This window comes from Typopeltis vanoorti, chromosome 5 (genome assembly GCF_054136105.1).
Source record: "Typopeltis vanoorti isolate ZY-2024b chromosome 5, IOZ_Tvanoo_1.0, whole genome shotgun sequence".
NCBI lineage: Eukaryota > Metazoa > Arthropoda > Arachnida > Uropygi > Thelyphonidae > Typopeltis > Typopeltis vanoorti.
The window spans coordinates 37,762,613-37,780,777 of NC_143553.1; the positions used below are offsets into that span (position 1 = coordinate 37,762,613).

General features: G+C 34.7%; 1 protein-coding gene across 1 annotated transcript in view; it reads right to left on the reverse strand.

The window, feature by feature from the left end:
- Positions 1–18,165, reverse strand: part of Brd8 (Bromodomain containing 8) — a 575,604-nt gene that overhangs the window by 465,714 nt on the left and 91,725 nt on the right. Inside the window, exon 4 of the mRNA XM_090393081.1 lies at positions 11,215–11,264. Coding sequence (XP_090249207.1) covers positions 11,215–11,264 — 50 coding nt within the window. The remainder of the gene's footprint in view (positions 1–11,214; positions 11,265–18,165) is intronic.

Genomic DNA, 18,165 nt, shown 5'->3' on the forward strand with positions numbered 1-18,165 from the left:
ACATGGCAGGATTTTGATGATGAACATTTAGCTCACTGCTACCTCTTCACCAGATGAAGAAACTCTAGTGCATGAGGACAAGGTATTAGAGCTGTTGTACAAAATGAATATGAATTCAGCAATAGGGACTGACTGGATATTAGTAGAGATGCTAAAAGAGTGTTCAGCTGAACTAGCTATTCCTCCTTTGACCTGGTCATATAATGAGTCTCAGAACAGAGAAGAAATGAAAGAAATTTATATTATTATATACAACTTTATATAAACCTTATATACAACCTTCTTTATATTCTGTTTATTTTATCTGATAAAATGAACAGAATACTACAGAAATACAACCTTAATGCCACCTTTAAACCTCCTGAAAAATTAAAGAACTTATTCAGCTCATCCAAGGATCCACTTCTTCCACTGGCCTACCCTGTAATTTGCCCTATATAGGTGAAACAAGATACACAATCCTATCTGAAAAAAAAAAAAAAAAGGAACATAAAAGGCACATTAAATTTAATAACTATGGTAAATCCAGCCTTCCTGATCATTCCCTGAATACTCTACATAGAATTGACTGGAAAGGCACCTGTTGTTTACATCACACCAAAATATGGCAAGAACATAAATTTGAGTACTGTGAAATTCTTAACAACCACCTTAATCTTAACAATAATGATTAGTCTAAAAATCCCAAGAATATGGAATATTCTTGGGATTTTTAGACTAATCATTATTGTTAAGTGTGGGTGCCTTCCATAAGAATATGGAAGGCACCCACATAACCTTTCCATCTAAGAGTTACTTATAAATAGAAGTGTACATAATCCAGGATCTTAATTCTAATATAACAACTGTCATGTTAAATTAGGACACCACTTTTGCTGTAATAAAACTATCTATATGAAATTGTTCTCTGATGACATTATAAATAGAATATAGCTTTGATGTAGTTATGATATTATTTTATTTTATTTTTCACTAGAGGTCAGGTCAGTAGAATAACTGTTGATCAAATTATTGTCTCTTTGGCAAACTGTGTGTAATAGAGCTTGTCTGTGTGTACTCTACATCAGGGCTGTCCAACCTTAGGTAATCCGAGGGCCGCATTAAAAAAAAAATTACCCGAGGGCTGCATCCAATGAGAATCTAGTAATTTGGTGAGCAGCAATGACACAACCTCGATAGCTGAACAAACAAACAACACTAACTGAAAACTGATCGTGCGCTCACATTTCCCGTGAGCTCTGGAGAATGCGCTTTGGAACAAAACTGTGTAAGAACGCTTCTTTGACACATCTAATATTTGAAAAACATGTGGGTATATAGTGATGTAAAAACACCAAATAAAATTACCAACATCGAGATTATCGATTAGTAATAGAATTAAAATATCTAATACACTTTTGATTCAAATTACTTTATTTTTTTGTTCATAAAAATCAAAACCCACAGGCAGGCCGCACAAAATCGCAATGCAGACCTAATGCAGCCCACAGGCAATGTTTTGGACAGCCCGTGGGCTGTCCAAAACATTATGATGACCTTAATATGACGGTTGAAACATTTCTCACATGGTTGTAGTCTCCATAATTTGTCTGAAATGAATATTGTTCTAACGATGCAACCCTTACAACAGAATTCAACTACCTTCACCACACTTTTTTTGGCCAATAGCTACAGCTCCTACAACACTTCAAATTAGCAACTCTGATCTGCTAACCTATACACAAATCTCATTTTCTATCACATCCTGAGTGTATGAAGTCCAGTGTGATTTCTAAAATGGCTTACTATGGTCAGACAGGAAGATCCATTAACAATTGGCTCAGAGAAAACACAAGAAATTGATTTGTCATCATCGTTATGGCAAGTCTGGACTGGCAAGCAATGTTCTGAATATCCCCTCACACAGGATTTAAAACATTTTTGATTTTTTTTTTTTTTTTTTTTCAAAAATTTGAATTTTTGAGATTTTCCATTGAAAAGAATAATGGAAGAAAATCACTGCACTACATAGAGGTTGTTACAAATTGGAGAGACTATTTTTGAAGTTGCTGCAATAACTGCGAAACACTCTCCTAACCTCAAAAAGTATGACTGCATTAATATGCCAAAAAATTTGGGAACCTGTTATCTTAAGATCAATTTCAACCAAACAACTGCAAAATTACAATTCCTGTACTAACTGTAGGATATGTATTCCAGGTAAGTAATTGCGTTCTGAAGATGCTAGTTTAAAATGCGGTGAAATATAAGGAAATATAAGCCGGTTAATAAATATCTTTGTATGATTTATTGTGTTGGTATTATTATACCATGAGAAAAATTGATAGATTTTCTAGTAAATAAAAATACCATTACATTCTTTACATGTTTCCCTCATAAACAAACTTCAAGAAGAACTTTGATATCCTTCAGGGTTCTGTAAAAATAATCATAATTAAAATTCTGAATATTTTTACGAATTGTTTATGTTAAAATGTTTATTGGTTTTAGTTTCATAACACGCATTGTTGGCACTTGCGATGTGCCCATTATTGAAATTGTTTTGTCAAAAATGATATGTAAAGAAGTTAAAAAATTTATGTACTTACCAGATTTGATATTTGTATTACTTAAAAGAATTTTATTGTAATTTAAAATTATCAAAAGTTGTTTTTATGAAGACATTCTCTCTTGTTGCTAACGGAGACAATGTGTCAGCCATTAATTATACCTAACTTCTTGCTTACCAGTTTCATGGAGTGCACATGCGCACATGCTCGCCAAGAAGTTTGATGTGTGACTAACAGCTGACAAGATCGGTATCGAAGCAACGAGAGAGTAAACAGGATAGCATTCGGAAGGAATTTAGAACACAAGCCGGCAGATATTTAGGTTCGGAGGAACTTGAGTTTTTTATGTGACAGTCAGAGGAAAATTAATAGTATATTCTGAAAAAGGAATCGTGGAACTATTAAGTTTTGATGTGGAATAAGTATGTAGATAAATAAAAGAAAATATTGCTATATGCATTTTAAACGGAATATTGGAGGAAACACTAATTGAAAGATTTATAGGCAATTCCGAAAAGGAAATCGTAGAATTAAGTTTTTTTTTAATTGGAAGAGTTAAGACTATCAATAAGCATTTAGTGAATAAAAAAAGAATTTGCTATTTACGTTCTAAAGGAATGTTCGAGAAAAACTCTGATTAGGAAGTTTCATCTGTATTAAGGATACCAGATCTGACTATTATTTCTACTGAAGAAAAGGGACAGAATTAAGTTCGGAAGAATTAATGTGTGCTACATGAGTGATGAGAAAGGATCCTGTAAAAATGAAGAATAGAGTCATATATCTTCTAAAATGGGCCTTGACAGAGAAAGGAACTGGCTATGAGCATTTTGTGATTGTGCAAACAAAGTGTTTAATCTAGTCTTAAGTGTGAGTTTATTTTAAAAAAGGCCTTGGATCCAATTAAATTTGTAGTTAGTTATGTAAAGTTGTTTAAAGTGTATATACATTGTTTTTGTTTTATAAAATGTGTTTATTTTGTATTTTAGACTTGAGTCAGTGATTATTCTGAAAGAAAGAGTTAAGATCATTGCACCAATTGGAGTGAACCCTTGTGCATATAATAACATATAGGTACACTCGGAAATAAAAAAAAAATAATTGTTAGAAACAGAGATCATCTCTATGGTAGGATTAATATTAAGATAATATCTATGAATATCCTATATATATCTATATAAAAAATCACCAATTATTAACAGTGCCACATTTCATCAGACTGACCATGTGTGTGTTTACAGATAAAAGATCAGCATCATATAGAGCAGGGGTTCCCAACCCTATGCCTGCAGGCACCATGGTGCCCGTCGACCAATTTGTGTGTGCCCACCACTGTTCAACCATGTGCCGTATAGTTTGAAATAATCACGCAACAATTCATGGCATGCTATATGACGCATGCGTTAATGACACTAGTATTAAATGCATACAATGCAAAGTAGACATACATTCAAAGTTGTTCATTCCAGTTTAAGAACTGGAATATCATCATATTCTCCTAATTATGAAGCACTGGCCAATGAAATGCAATGCCCAAGATCACACTAACTTACATATATATATTTAAATTTTTATATAATGTAAACTTTTAAGTAATAAAACATTTGATTATAATGTAAACTTTGTGTATTCATTTAACAAAAGAATTCAAAAAATTTGCTTGAAAAAATAGATGGTGTCCGTCGCCCTATCGGTATTTTAGAATGTGCTCTAGGAAACCAAAAGGTTGGGAACCCCTTATATAGAGGATTTGTTTTGATTCAGAACATTAGTAAATAAAATTAAGTGTAGAATCTCAGTGAAGAAGAAAAAAAAAGAAATGAAGAAGCACTAATGGTTAATTTGCAGAAACATAAAGATGTAGTTAAAACCAATTCTGAACTCAAAATTAAAGAAAACACGAGTTGAAAATACAGATAAACAGAAAAAAAGTTGGACTTGTATCTAAAAATGGATTCTGAATACTGCAGAAGAAAGATAAGAGACTAGCTTATTAATGGGGAGTGCTTAAGCAACAACAACAAGAACAAAAAAAAGCATACAAAGAATTTGCAGCAAGATCAATTAAGATTAAAGAAGGAAAAGATATATAAAATATAAATTTATTTTATCCTGAATTAATGCCTATCCATTATCATCACTACACTATATAATTCAGCTGACATCCAACCCCACAACATGGAAGCAAGATGATTCCAAAAAAGAAGCCATCTATTAACCTGCTACTCTAGTATAAGTGTTGTCTAAAGAAATGAGAAGGTCATCAACATCAATGGTCAACTTCAACATCTAGAAAACTGTCAAGTAATCAGTGACCACCAATATGAGTTTTAACAGTCAAGATCCAAAGTGGGTCTCCTCACTCACATCACCCACCTGTGGACATATGCTTGAAGAAAATCGTGCTGTTGCACTTCACATTTCAAAGGCATGTGATAGGCTTTGACATCAAAGGCTTCTCAGCAAATCATCAGCTTATGGTATCAGTCTTCCACACACAATTTATAAATGAACTTCATATTCCTCATTGTTCATTGCATGTCATGACTGTAGATGCTCTTTCCCTCTCTTCAGATTTTCCTATTAATGCAGGATATCCACAGGACTCTAGCTTAAAATAAATAAAGAAAATGAAGAATAAATAAATAAACGAAGAAGCACTAAAAAAAATGGCATTATTTTTTGTTCAAGATGCTACTTTTATCTATCCAGCTATACTAACTCTAAGAATCACAGGCCTCCACAACTTTGGAATAATACTATCACATTTTTGTTATTGTATCTAAAACCTCTCTAAAAGATCCTTGAGGTTATTCAGAAGAGGATATATGAAGGCGGTCTAAAAAGTTCTCGGCTTAACGATGAAAATTCCAATTTATAATTTCAAAATTATTTTTATTTTTCAACATAATCTCCCTTAAGACTAATACATTTATTAATGTATTAGTCTTAAGGGAGTACAGCATTTTTCTTCGAATCTCTTGATTCGAAGAAAAAAGATTCTTCGAATTGATTCTTCGAAGAATCAAGAGATTCGAAGAAAAATGCTGACCAGCAAGGAAGAGTATTATTTCTGGGAAGAGACAGAAGTCAGAGGGAGCAAAATCTGGGGAATAGGGTGCATGTTCCAACAATTCATAGTGCAGATCCCTTAATTTTCCCATTGCCAAAACACCTTTGTGGGCAGGTGTATTGTCCTGATGAAAGATGATTTTTTTTTCTTCTGCAAAATGGGTCTTTTCTCACGAATTTTTTCGCCTAGTCTGGTTAAAAGATCAGAATAATATTTCCAGATTGTTGTTTTATCCTTTTCAAGAAAATTAGTAAACAAAATGCCTTTAGCATCCCAAAACACCGAAGCCATGACTTTTCCTGCAGATGGAACCGACTTTGTCTTCTTTGATGCCGAACAACCAGCTTCTGTCCACTGTTTTGATTCTGCTGTTTGGATTCTGGTGTGCAATGGTGAATCCAAGTCTCATCCATAGTAATAAATCGACCCACAAAATCAGTTTTATTCCTGTTAAGATGCTCCAAGCACTGTTCAGAGATTTTCATGCGAGTGCATTTTTGATCTGCTGTGAGCAAGCACAGCACCCATCTTGCACAAAGCTTTTTCATTTGTAATTCTTCATGCAAAATATATCCTACATGTTCTTTTGAAATGGCTATAGTCTCAGCAATTTCACGCACTTTGACTCGCCGGTCATTCAATACCATACCGTGCACTTGATGAATGATTTCTGGTATTGTTACACTTTTTGGACGTCCTTCACGTGTATCATCTTAAAAACTGGTGTGGCCACATTTAAACTCGGCAGCCCATTTCTTAATTGTCAAAAATGAAGGAAAAGAGCGTCCATAAACTTTTATAAACTTTGAACGAATTTCTTTTTTGCATTAAACCTTCTTTTACAAAGAATTTTATAACTGCACGATACTCAATTTTATCCATTTCAAGAGATATAGACAACACTTTTGCTTCAGACAGCTATATAAAACAAGCTACTTGATAAAATGACTTGCAATTTCACATGGATGCTTATGACAGATGTACCAACTTAGAAAAAAAAAATCTTCCCGATAGTGTTGCCATCTATGGTCAAGGCTGAGAACTTTTCAGACCACCTCTTACTTTGACTAATCAGCAACTCCTCTTTCCATGCACAGTCTCACAGAAGATAGATTTCTGCATAGTGTCTCTTCTACAGATTTTTATATAGGTGCTGTTCATCAAGACTATATCATGCTCCCATTTCTGCTTAACCTACAGCATGAGTAACAGCTGTTCAATGTCCTTTTGCAGTTGAATTGTACTCACTGAACATGCTACTCCCATTCATCTTTTATTCCACTTAACTCTGTTTTATAGTCCTATGAAATATTTCCCAAAGAATCTCTGAGAAGTAATGCAATCTCTAGCTCTTCAAAAATAATATTAACAGATTAATTTTTCTTCACTCCTACCAACACATGCCATTGATTTGTTATAGACTATGTGATCTTTCACGTGTAGTGATAAGTAGCATAAATAGTGAAAGTAAGAGAAGACAGATGAAATAAGTAAAACAGAAAAGCTGGTCCTTGTTGGAGATCTATATAACAGCGCAGGAAATAAATCCCACCAAGCATATAGAAAAGTTTTGGAAAATCTGAAGAAAAGGGCAAGACTAGTAATAATGGTAAGTACCTGCAGGATTTCTGTTGAGGATACAGACAAGTCATTACCAATACCATGTTCAAACAAAAATAATGTCACATGGAGAGAAAATGCTAGAAATAAGAAAAGCTTCACTGACATTGCTAATGTTGAGAGCGATATCTTTGTGCTAGTTCAGGATACAAGAGTATACACAGGATCTGAAAATGAACGTAATCAACTGTTTTAGGTAGGATAAAAATGAATATTACATTGAAAAGAAAAATATGTAAGAAAGTTTTAAAAAGAAATACAGTTGAGCAACTTTTCGTGCGAACTGTAGACTCAACTATACAAACATGATTCAAGAAAATATGAAACAGCTCGAACACAAAGACCAAACCTTTGAGTTTCAGTAGCAAAATCTGAAGAATAGGTGGAATAACTTGTTTTTAAAATGACAAAGGACTTCCTGGGTTGGAACATTGATGAACAGTGAGACTTTGTCGAAGCTGACCATTCCGTCTGCTTCTTTAAGTTGGATGTTCTTGATCTTCGAGACTAAATCAACCGAGTTCTTGATATATGAAAAGGATTTTACTGTGAGAGGTTTCAAGGAGGAAGCAAGATATTTCGATAGATTGTATGTAGGGGATTCAATGCCTTCAACTATTGGTCTGAAAGGAGTGTTTTCTTTATGGATCTTCGGAAGGCCATATAAATGGAGAATAAGTGGATGAAGAGAGTGGAGCGACAGGCAGATATTCCTAGGTAATTCCGAGGTGGATTTGAGAAACTATTTGTCCGATTATGTAGTTCTCTCATTGGATCTCTTTGAAGTTCAGAGTAAGTGTTACAATCTAATAATTCACAGATCTTGAGGCGATAATCGGTTCTCTTCAGGATGACAGTGGTGTTCCCTTTGTCAACTGGCAAAATGATAATATCTTTATTATGTTTGTGATTGTCTGTGAAAATAGTGGTAGTAGGTGGTAGATGGCGTTCATGTAGTTGCGGTTCATAGTAGTTGGTGGATTGAGTGAGTGGTGGAGACAGAGGGTTATATCACGAGTACACCAAAACTGGATTACAGCGCTATGTGAATCGGGTAGGCTGTAACTGAGATTGCTGTTTAGATGGGCAGGGTCGAGAGCTATTTCTTTGGATTCAAGATAAGTCTCTCTAATTCATTAGAGGGCATCTACTCTACAACCCTCTGTCTCCACCACTCAGAGTAGATGCCCTCCCTCAATGAGTCTTTGGACTCCTTGGAGGTGTCACATAATAGTAATAATAATAATAAAATGCAGCTAGTATTTAGAAAGACACAAGTGATAATAATAGGAAGTAAAAAGTATACATATGTTATAAAAGAAATATCCTACAATCATTCCTCAAGTGGTAATATAGAGATTGATAGTAAAAAAAAAAAAAATCCCCAAAAATTATTAAAACTCTGTAACCACAACCCAGACCCTTCAGGGCAGAAATTTAACACCATTCCATATATTTGAGGCACATCCAAAAAACTGACAGAAATCCAAGAAAACACAATCTTACAACCATGTAGAGACCACATAAAAAATTGGCATCCATTATCTGCTCCACCAAAGACCAGCCACATTCCCTAGACCTACCAGGTCCCTTACAGTTGCAAACTAACCTACTACAGCCAAAAAGGCAAGACTGCCAATATCAGAATTTCTGAACACAAGGACTGCACCTGGCTCCACCATCACAGGATATGCTGGAAGACGGCCACTCTCTTACATCGTAGCTTCGAATCTGCCTCAGTGCTGAAAAACTTTCCAAACCTCAACAAATTTGAATGCATGAGATTCCTCCAAATTTGGGAAGCACTCATCCTCAGATCTCCAGCCCAATGGCCAAGACTACTCAATCTAGATGACTAGGAGGGCCCCCCCCCACCATTTTGAACTCCACTTTGGTTGCCTTTCTTCAGCCTCATTTGCCTTAGTGCACATATCATTGGTTTTGTGATCCATGATGATGATGGCAATGTAATGTTGCTGAAATATAGCAAAGTATTAATTAACGTTATTATAATTAATATTTTAACACGGAGCCTGTGTAGCTCAGTGGATGTGGCGTTTGCACACCACCTATGTGAATCGGGTAGGCTGTAACTGAGATTGCTGTTTAGATGGGCAGGGTCGAGAGCTATTTCTTTGGATTCAAGATAAGTCTCTCTAATTCATTAGAGGGCATCTACTCTACAACCCTCTGTCTCCACCACTCAGAGTAGATGCCCTCCCTCAATGAGTCTTTGGACTCCTTGGAGGTGTCACATAATAGTAATAATAATAATAAAATGCAGCTAGTATTTAGAAAGACACAAGTGATAATAATAGGAAGTAAAAAGTATACATATGTTATAAAAGAAATATCCTACAATCATTCCTCAAGTGGTAATATAGAGATTGATAGTAAAAAAAAAAAAAATCCCCAAAAATTATTAAAACTCTGTAACCACAACCCAGACCCTTCAGGGCAGAAATTTAACACCATTCCATATATTTGAGGCACATCCAAAAAACTGACAGAAATCCAAGAAAACACAATCTTACAACCATGTAGAGACCACATAAAAAATTGGCATCCATTATCTGCTCCACCAAAGACCAGCCACATTCCCTAGACCTACCAGGTCCCTTACAGTTGCAAACTAACCTACTACAGCCAAAAAGGCAAGACTGCCAATATCAGAATTTCTGAACACAAGGACTGCACCTGGCTCCACCATCACAGGATATGCTGGAAGACGGCCACTCTCTTACATCGTAGCTTCGAATCTGCCTCAGTGCTGAAAAACTTTCCAAACCTCAACAAATTTGAATGCATGAGATTCCTCCAAATTTGGGAAGCACTCATCCTCAGATCTCCAGCCCAATGGCCAAGACTACTCAATCTAGATGACTAGGAGGGCCCCCCCCCCATTTTGAACTCCACTTTGGTTGCCTTTCTTCAGCCTCATTTGCCTTAGTGCACATATCATTGGTTTTGTGATCCATGATGATGATGGCAATGTAATGTTGCTGAAATATAGCAAAGTATTAATTAACGTTATTATAATTAATATTTTAACACGGAGCCTGTGTAGCTCAGTGGATGTGGCGTTTGCACACCACCGCGCTAGGCCGCACGAAGGAAGTCTTGGTTTCGAGTCTAGTCGGCGACTAGAGGAAATTTTTCTAAGCCTTTTTTCGACCGGTTCCCGAGTTAGTCGATCTCTGGCACGGGCAAGCAGGTTTTTCCTCCCGGAAACTCGGGTTTTTCGTCCTGTAAACCCAAGAAAATCGACCGTAGAACCCACATTATTTTTCAGACATTAAATATATTGTGTTAAGGTTAGGGACCACGAGATGGCGGCACATTTGAGCCGTCTCTCTTCACTGCGTACCGTTTAATTAGTGATAGCCTTGGGCCATCTGTCTCTGATTGGGTACCAGTGGAGATTGAACTGCCCACTCAGTCTCCAAAAGTTAGATAGGGCTAAATGGTCTCGCCTACTCCCGTATATACGGGAATAAAAAGGCGTTAGCTGATTTTTTTTTTTTTTTTTTTTTTATATTTTAACACAAATTAGTGCCTGAAAAATAATAGTTATATAATAATGTTAACTTAATCATTCATGACTCTTATAGTATCTTGCAAATCCCTTGATGGTACATATCAGCAAACTGATTACGATAAACAGTGAAAAATATTCTGCATGTGCCTTGTTTTATTTTTTTTTAGCAAGAAACTGCTAACAAAATGTGCCTTATAAATTTCACTTTATACTATCGACTCTCACTATAGCAAACTCGTAGGAAGCACAGAAATTGTTTGTTATAGTGGATAGTCCACTACAGTGAATTTCTTTAGCACAGTATCGTACTTACTTTGGTCTGGATTTTTAAGTAATTTGTTATATTGAGTAACTGACTATAGTAGTGTTTGCTAGAGTGAGAATCAATTTTTTTTAAAAAAGAAAATTTTGAATTACCATTCATTTATACTTACTTTGGTGTTTCAACTTTTTCTAAAAGATCTGAATACTGAAGTGCACAGTTCTATAAATAAGAAATACAGAGAATATAACAAAATTATCATTTTAGCTATTTTTTTTGTTATAATTGTATGAATCATTTAAGGTTCAAGTGTCTGTATAGAAAATTAAAACAAATTTCATAATCTCTGGAAATATGTTACTCAAGAAACATAATGAGTGCTAAATAAATAACTTGCATTAAAATAGCATAGCATATTATTTTTACTGAATTATTTTAACTTGTAACATGCTTTCTGGCCACGAGTTACGGCCATTAAACTGAATAACAAATTGAATAAATGTTTTGCCTTTAATACAAAAGCAGGTAAATCTGATGGGCTGAATTTGAATTATCAGCTTAAAATTACCTTATTTTTTTAAAAATCAAAATTGCATACTGATATAATTGCTCATAAGAACCTATTCAAAGGTTCTATTGAAAGTTTACTTACTGTTTAAAAAGTTTTCTTCCAGTTAGAGGTAAGTGTATTGATAAAGATCATTGGTGTATTGATAAATGAGCAACAAAATCCTGTATGCTGGCATTCCACTTGAAATATTCTGATGAAATCATGAGGCAAGATTGTCAATGAAAATATCCAAATTAGGAGGAAAGGAGCCCACTTTAATGATATGTTGCATCTCATTACACTCTATCCTGCAGCATATCTTTTACAAGACATTTAAATCTCATCAAAAGAACTATCCTGAAGTGTACAAATCTGTGAGTCAACAAAAATTCCTTCTGTATAGATAAATACTGGAAATTTATATTTTAAGCTAATGTGCAGCATTAACATTGTTTAAGGTTATAAAATAGATAAAAACATGGCTTATTAAATAACTCAATGTTATCAGAACTGAGTTATTTAATATTCGTCACTGAATTCATCAGTACAAACAAAGTTTAATATTATATATGAAATATCATTAAATATTACAGTTGATTCTCACCATAGCAAAAGTTGTAGGGACTACAGAAATAGTCATCCCTCGACTTACATTGGTTTGAAGATATGTCCGTGATCCCATAAAGGAATAAATAACATTTTCAACTATACTTTTGAACGAGATGCAAGCGAGTGTAAAGTAAAAAGGTTTTTCTATTTAGCAACAGTGAATCATGCACAGCAACAACAGTGCATTTAGCGGCAAGTTCAGTCTTCAACAGTTCCTCTGTTGATTTTGTGTTTGAGAAATAGGTTATTTGTTTGTTTATCGTTAAATATTTCGCGTTATTTTCTGCAATATGGCCCTCTACACACTCAATCAAAAAACCTAATGAAGAATCACATAAAAAGAGGAGAGCAACTGATCTTGAAACAAAGTTGCAAGTTATAAAGCAACACAAAACTGGTAAGCCTATCAATGTGATCACACATGACTTCGGGTAGTCTCATTCTACAGTGACGAATATTTTGAAATATAAGGATAAAATTGTAAGGGCTGTAAAAGGATCTGCTTACATTAAATCAACGATAATGACAAGGTCCTATTGGTGATATGGAAATGCTACTTGCATCATGGATAGAGGACCTGATCCAAAAGTGCATACCCCTTAGCAGGTCATAGTGACCAGCAATGGTCACAGTGACCATTGCCACTAAATCTCTTCAACATGTTGAAGCAGAAAGCAGGGCCCAATTACGACTAAGAATTAAATGCTTCTTCTGGTCTGGTTGATTCATGAGATTCAAGTAGCATTTTGCGCTGCATGTGAAAATGTATGGTGAAATCTGCAAGTGCCAATGAGAAGCCAGTCAAGTAGTTTGTGAAAAAAATTGGATAAAATTATTACGGAGGAAAATTATTTGCCACAGCAAATATTTAATATGGATGAGACCTCCTTGTTTTGGAAAAAAATGCCAGAGCAGACAATTCATCCACAAAAAGCTAAAATCTATGCCTGGTTTCAAAGCTCTTAAAGACCATGTTACGATTCTGTTAGGGAGTAACGTAGCTGGATATAAACTAAAATCATTTGTGATATGGCAGTGAGAATTTCCAACCTTTAAAAATATTAGGAAGCATACTCTTCCAGTTCATTATCAGAGAAATAAGAAGTCGTGGATAACTTGTTTAACATGGATAACATCCTCCAAAATTGTTTGAGGATGCTTTAATCAACTGTTATGTGAGTGAAATGGAGAGCTATTGTGTGAAAGAAAATGTAGACTTTAAGATTTTATTAATTCTAAATAATGCTCCAGGTCGTCCACCTCATATACCTCACATTGGTGATCTTCACCCCAAAATCAAGGCCATGTTTCTCTCTCAAACACTACTCCATTTCTGCCACTAAAGGAAATGATCAGACATACAATTCTGCAAAGCATTCAATATTTATCATGCTATTAAAAATATTGCTGTGGCTTGGGACGAAGTGACTTGTCAGTGTATGAGTGACATATAGAAAAAGATATTTGAAAGGTTTGAAAAAAAAAAACGAAGACCTTTGTAAACTGAGTGAAGAAATAGTGGGAATAGCAAGCAATCTGAATGTCGAAGTAAATGATGATGACATAGTTCAACCATAGAAAGTGCCCATGAAGAGTTGACCAACGAAGAATTGGTCGAACTGGAGGAAAATTCACAGTGAAAGGTCTTGCATAAATGTTCTCTGAAGTTGGTGATGTTCTCAAAATGGCTGAAGACATGGATCCCAATGTTGAATGCTACTTATTAATAGAAAGGAAAGTACATGATGCGTTTGTTTGCTATAAACTAATTTATGGTGAAAAGAAGAAGATGAATAAGCAAAGCACACACTGGATATTTTCATCAAAAAAACAAAGATTACAGCAGAAGAACCACAGCCTGGCCCTTCACATAGGGAAGGTAATGAAGTTGTGATTGTGGAGGAAGATTTGGGTGGTTATTCTCCTGTTTTATAGTGGCAGTAATGCACAATATAGTTTTATAAGGTTTTAAAATTAAAATGACAGTATACTTCTTACAGTCAAGTCCATAACCCCTGTACCTCTGTTGATTTAATGTATCAACTTACTTCCTGCTGGATGAAACAGAATCCTGATGTAAGTCAAGGGATGACTATAGTCTCTTAATGTGAATTTCTAATAGCTTTAATGGAATATATGCACTAGACATTATACCAAGTTTCACAGCTTACACAAGTAACAAAAATTATATAGAATTTATTCAAAAACTCCAATATATTTCATTCAATGTTATGTGGACATCGTCAGGGAGACAGACTGTTAACTACATTGAAAAGATTAATCAAATTATGAGCCATAAATCATGCATATATCAGCTCGTGTCTCTGTCGCAGCTCAAGTATCTGGTATTACACTATCAGAGGTCAAAGAAACAGTTGCAGTAAGCTGCATAGATTAAAAAAATAAAAATAATATAAATTAATTGATTAAAAAAAAACTTATGAACAATTAATAGCGATCACTTCCCAAAACTTGGATATTGGCATACAGTCTGATCAGTTCAGGTTCGGGAGATTTCTTAACATTTCACATGTTTAAAGAGATAATCGAAAGATAATTGAATTTTAACTCTGTGCCTAGTGTAAATAACATGAGAAGCAAGGCCAGACTTGTCAGATTGCAAAAATGCAATACAGTCTTGATGTTCTTCATAGTCAAGACAGATGCTAGTCTGTCCAAAATAGGAAAGATAATATGAGCACTTGGTAGACACCTGATAAGGAAAGAGGTAGTATTTTATTTAATTTATTTTTTCATTATTTTAATCTATGCAACTTATTACAATTGCTACTTTGAAATCTAATAGTGTAATATCATATACTTCAGCTGCAACCAAGACACAAACTAATATATACGATTTATGGACTCACTTCCTGACGATGGCCATATAATGTTGGATGAAACATATTGGAGTTTTTGAATAAATTCTATATAATTTTTGTTATAAGTGTAAGCTGTGAAATTTCCTTTAATATGTCTAGTGCACATGTTCCAATAAAGTTATTAATTACAAACTTCTATGGGAAGGAACATTGGAAATCTGTAAGAAGATACAGTAAGCTATATTTGAAGAAAGCAAATCTGCATAATAGACTTGTTTCTTAAATGCTGTTGCACTGCTGATATTATTCATAATTTTTTTAAAATTAAAGAAGCCATCAAAAAGGAAGCAAGCCGTTATTAGTAAATCAAATACGTGAAACTAAGATATATTTTTATTTAAATAATGCTTAACTTCTGGAACTTGAAAGTACTCTAAAAGGCATTCTAAATCATGAGTTAATTTCTCATATTTCCCCTGTTAAATATTTCCCCTATCCTCGGCCAAATAAGCACATTTCAACCATAAATGTAGATTAATTTGTAAGTTTGAAATATTCGAAGGAAGAAACTGCCACAATATTCAACCAATAACTGAGTCTAACTGCAACAGCTGGGTTATAAATTTGACCAATAGACTGCTGACAAATGATGAATTAAATGTTTTGTTCTAAAGGTCATGATTTTGCCTTGTCTCCTCTTCGAAGTATACTTACAAATCATGGTCAATGTAGAAAAAGGTATCAGAGAATTAGGTACAGGTGAAACTAATAAATTGCATTTTGAGATCGCCAAAATTTTTACAAAGCAAAACTATCTCCTTTAAATATACCCTTCTCAGAAGTACAAGCTCTTCACTCCCTATACCAGAACACCAACATTGTCATTACAAAAGGTTGTCAACTGTTGTCATAAATACCACCAAATATAATCGTAAATATATATCATAATTAAGAGACAGATCAACCTATAGTGTTATCAGCAGGGATCCAAACAAAAAAAAGTCAAATCAACAATTTAAATAAATAATTATTGATTTGACTTTTTTTTGTTAGTATTCCCCGGTTATTATTTTTGCGTAAAATAATAACCGGGGAATATTATTCCGATCTTTTAACATGAATTTTTTCAGTAGATGAAAAAATTCATGAGAAAAGACCCGGTTTGTAGAAGAAAACAAATCATCTTTCATCAGGACAATGCAGCTGCCCACAAAGTTGTTTTGGCAATGGGAAAATTAAGGGATCTGCACTATGAATTGTTGGAATATCCACCCTATTCCCCAGATTTGGCTCCCTCTGACCTCTATCTCTTCCCAAAACAAAAACTCTTCCTCGCTGGTCAGTGTTTTTTTTTTTGAATCAAGGTGATTGCAGATGTAGAGGGGTATTTTGCAGATCTTTCTGAGAACCACTACACGGACGGGATAATAGTGCTGGAGCATCGCTGGAATAAATGTATTAGTCTTAAGGGAGATTATGTTGAAAAATAAAAATAATTTTGAAATTATAAATTCGTTTTTTCATTGTTAGGCCGAGAACTTTTCAGACCACCTTTGTATACCCCCATGCTGTGTGTTGATGTTTTTTGGCTGTCTGGCATTCTGGGTTCCACCAAGGCTTTGGATAGAGTGGAAATATCAAGATTTTTTTTTTCTGGATGGAGGGTGTTGCTGCCTGGACAATGCACTCTGTTATATACTTTAACCACTTCATTGATAGGTGTTGTTTGACTGATGGTATCAGCATGAAATATTGCAAGATAAGAAAAAGTGTTCTAGTCAGCCTGGTCCATTTTCCGTATAGGTATCTGTGGGATGAACATAGTTATTGTGAAGACATTGTGCAAAGAACAGGAAAGCGATTGCTTCCATATATCTTCTCTTCAACATCCCACATAAGCAATGGAAGGGGAACGGATTATAAGATCAATTGCAAAATATGAACGGGAAGGCATGTGGAAGAAAGTATTTGAATCTATTATTCAAAAGAGAGAAGTTATTATCAAGGATTCTTTCAATGATTCGACCTCATCTATTAGTGTTTGCACTACCCCCACAGAGTACTGTGATCATTAAAATCACCCATCAAAAGTATGGGTTCAGGCTAAAAGAAAGGAATATGTGTTTAGGCAGTTGCTAGATAAGATTATCAAGATCAATTTCATTTAACTCAGCACTCAGTGGTAAATAAATTGATATACTGTAATAAGAACTCGCATGGAGAGATGAATTGCTACTGCTTCCACAGCAGTATTAAATTGGACATGATGAAAAGGAATATGACTACCCACTAGGATAGTTATTCCTCAGTGAGCAGGACCACTTCCAGTTCTTTCCATGTGTGCAACAGTGAAATTCCTAAAGGTAGGATCCTCATTGGGTCTTAAGTACATTTCCTGTACACAGAAACAGGAAGGTTTGTGTTTCTGAAAGAAAATCTTGATATCATTGATATTCTAGCAAAACCCATGACAGTTCCATTGTAAAAATTTTCCTATTGCTTTGGCTTTATAGACTCTGGTTTCCAGGAGGTTGAGGACCTTTTTCAGGTTTATATTTATCAATTTCTTTTGGGAAGCATGGATGACCAGTGTCCATCTCTTCCTCTGGTAAAATATGCAATACATCTGATGTGTTAGGGTCAGTTGGTAAGTTTAATTTACTTTTAGTGGATACTGAAATATCCATTTTGTCTATGGGGATGTCTGGTAGTTTATCTTTAAGTGATATCTTTGCAATAATTTTTTTGACAAGTGTATTCTCATTGAATGGGACCATTTTTGGAGTTGTCTCTGGAGTAAGGCCATACATCATGTGATTGATGTGCTCAATACAGAAACACTCACGACCATAAAGTTCAGGTATGGTGAAATTATCAGATGGTGGAATAGCATACGAGTTTGAGTTGCTTTTGGCATTTTCTCAATTGTTACCTTCTCAGCATATGAGGATCTCAGAGCAGGTGTGATGGCGGCTAGCTTTCCTTTTGAATAGTGATATGATATGTCTTGTTTGGGTTTCATTTTTTGTATTTCTTTTTCATCTTTCCACTTCTGCCATGCATGAGAGTAAATTGGATGATCTCCCTGACAGTTGACATATTTAGCTTATTGTACAGCAAGATTTATCATACTCTTTATTAC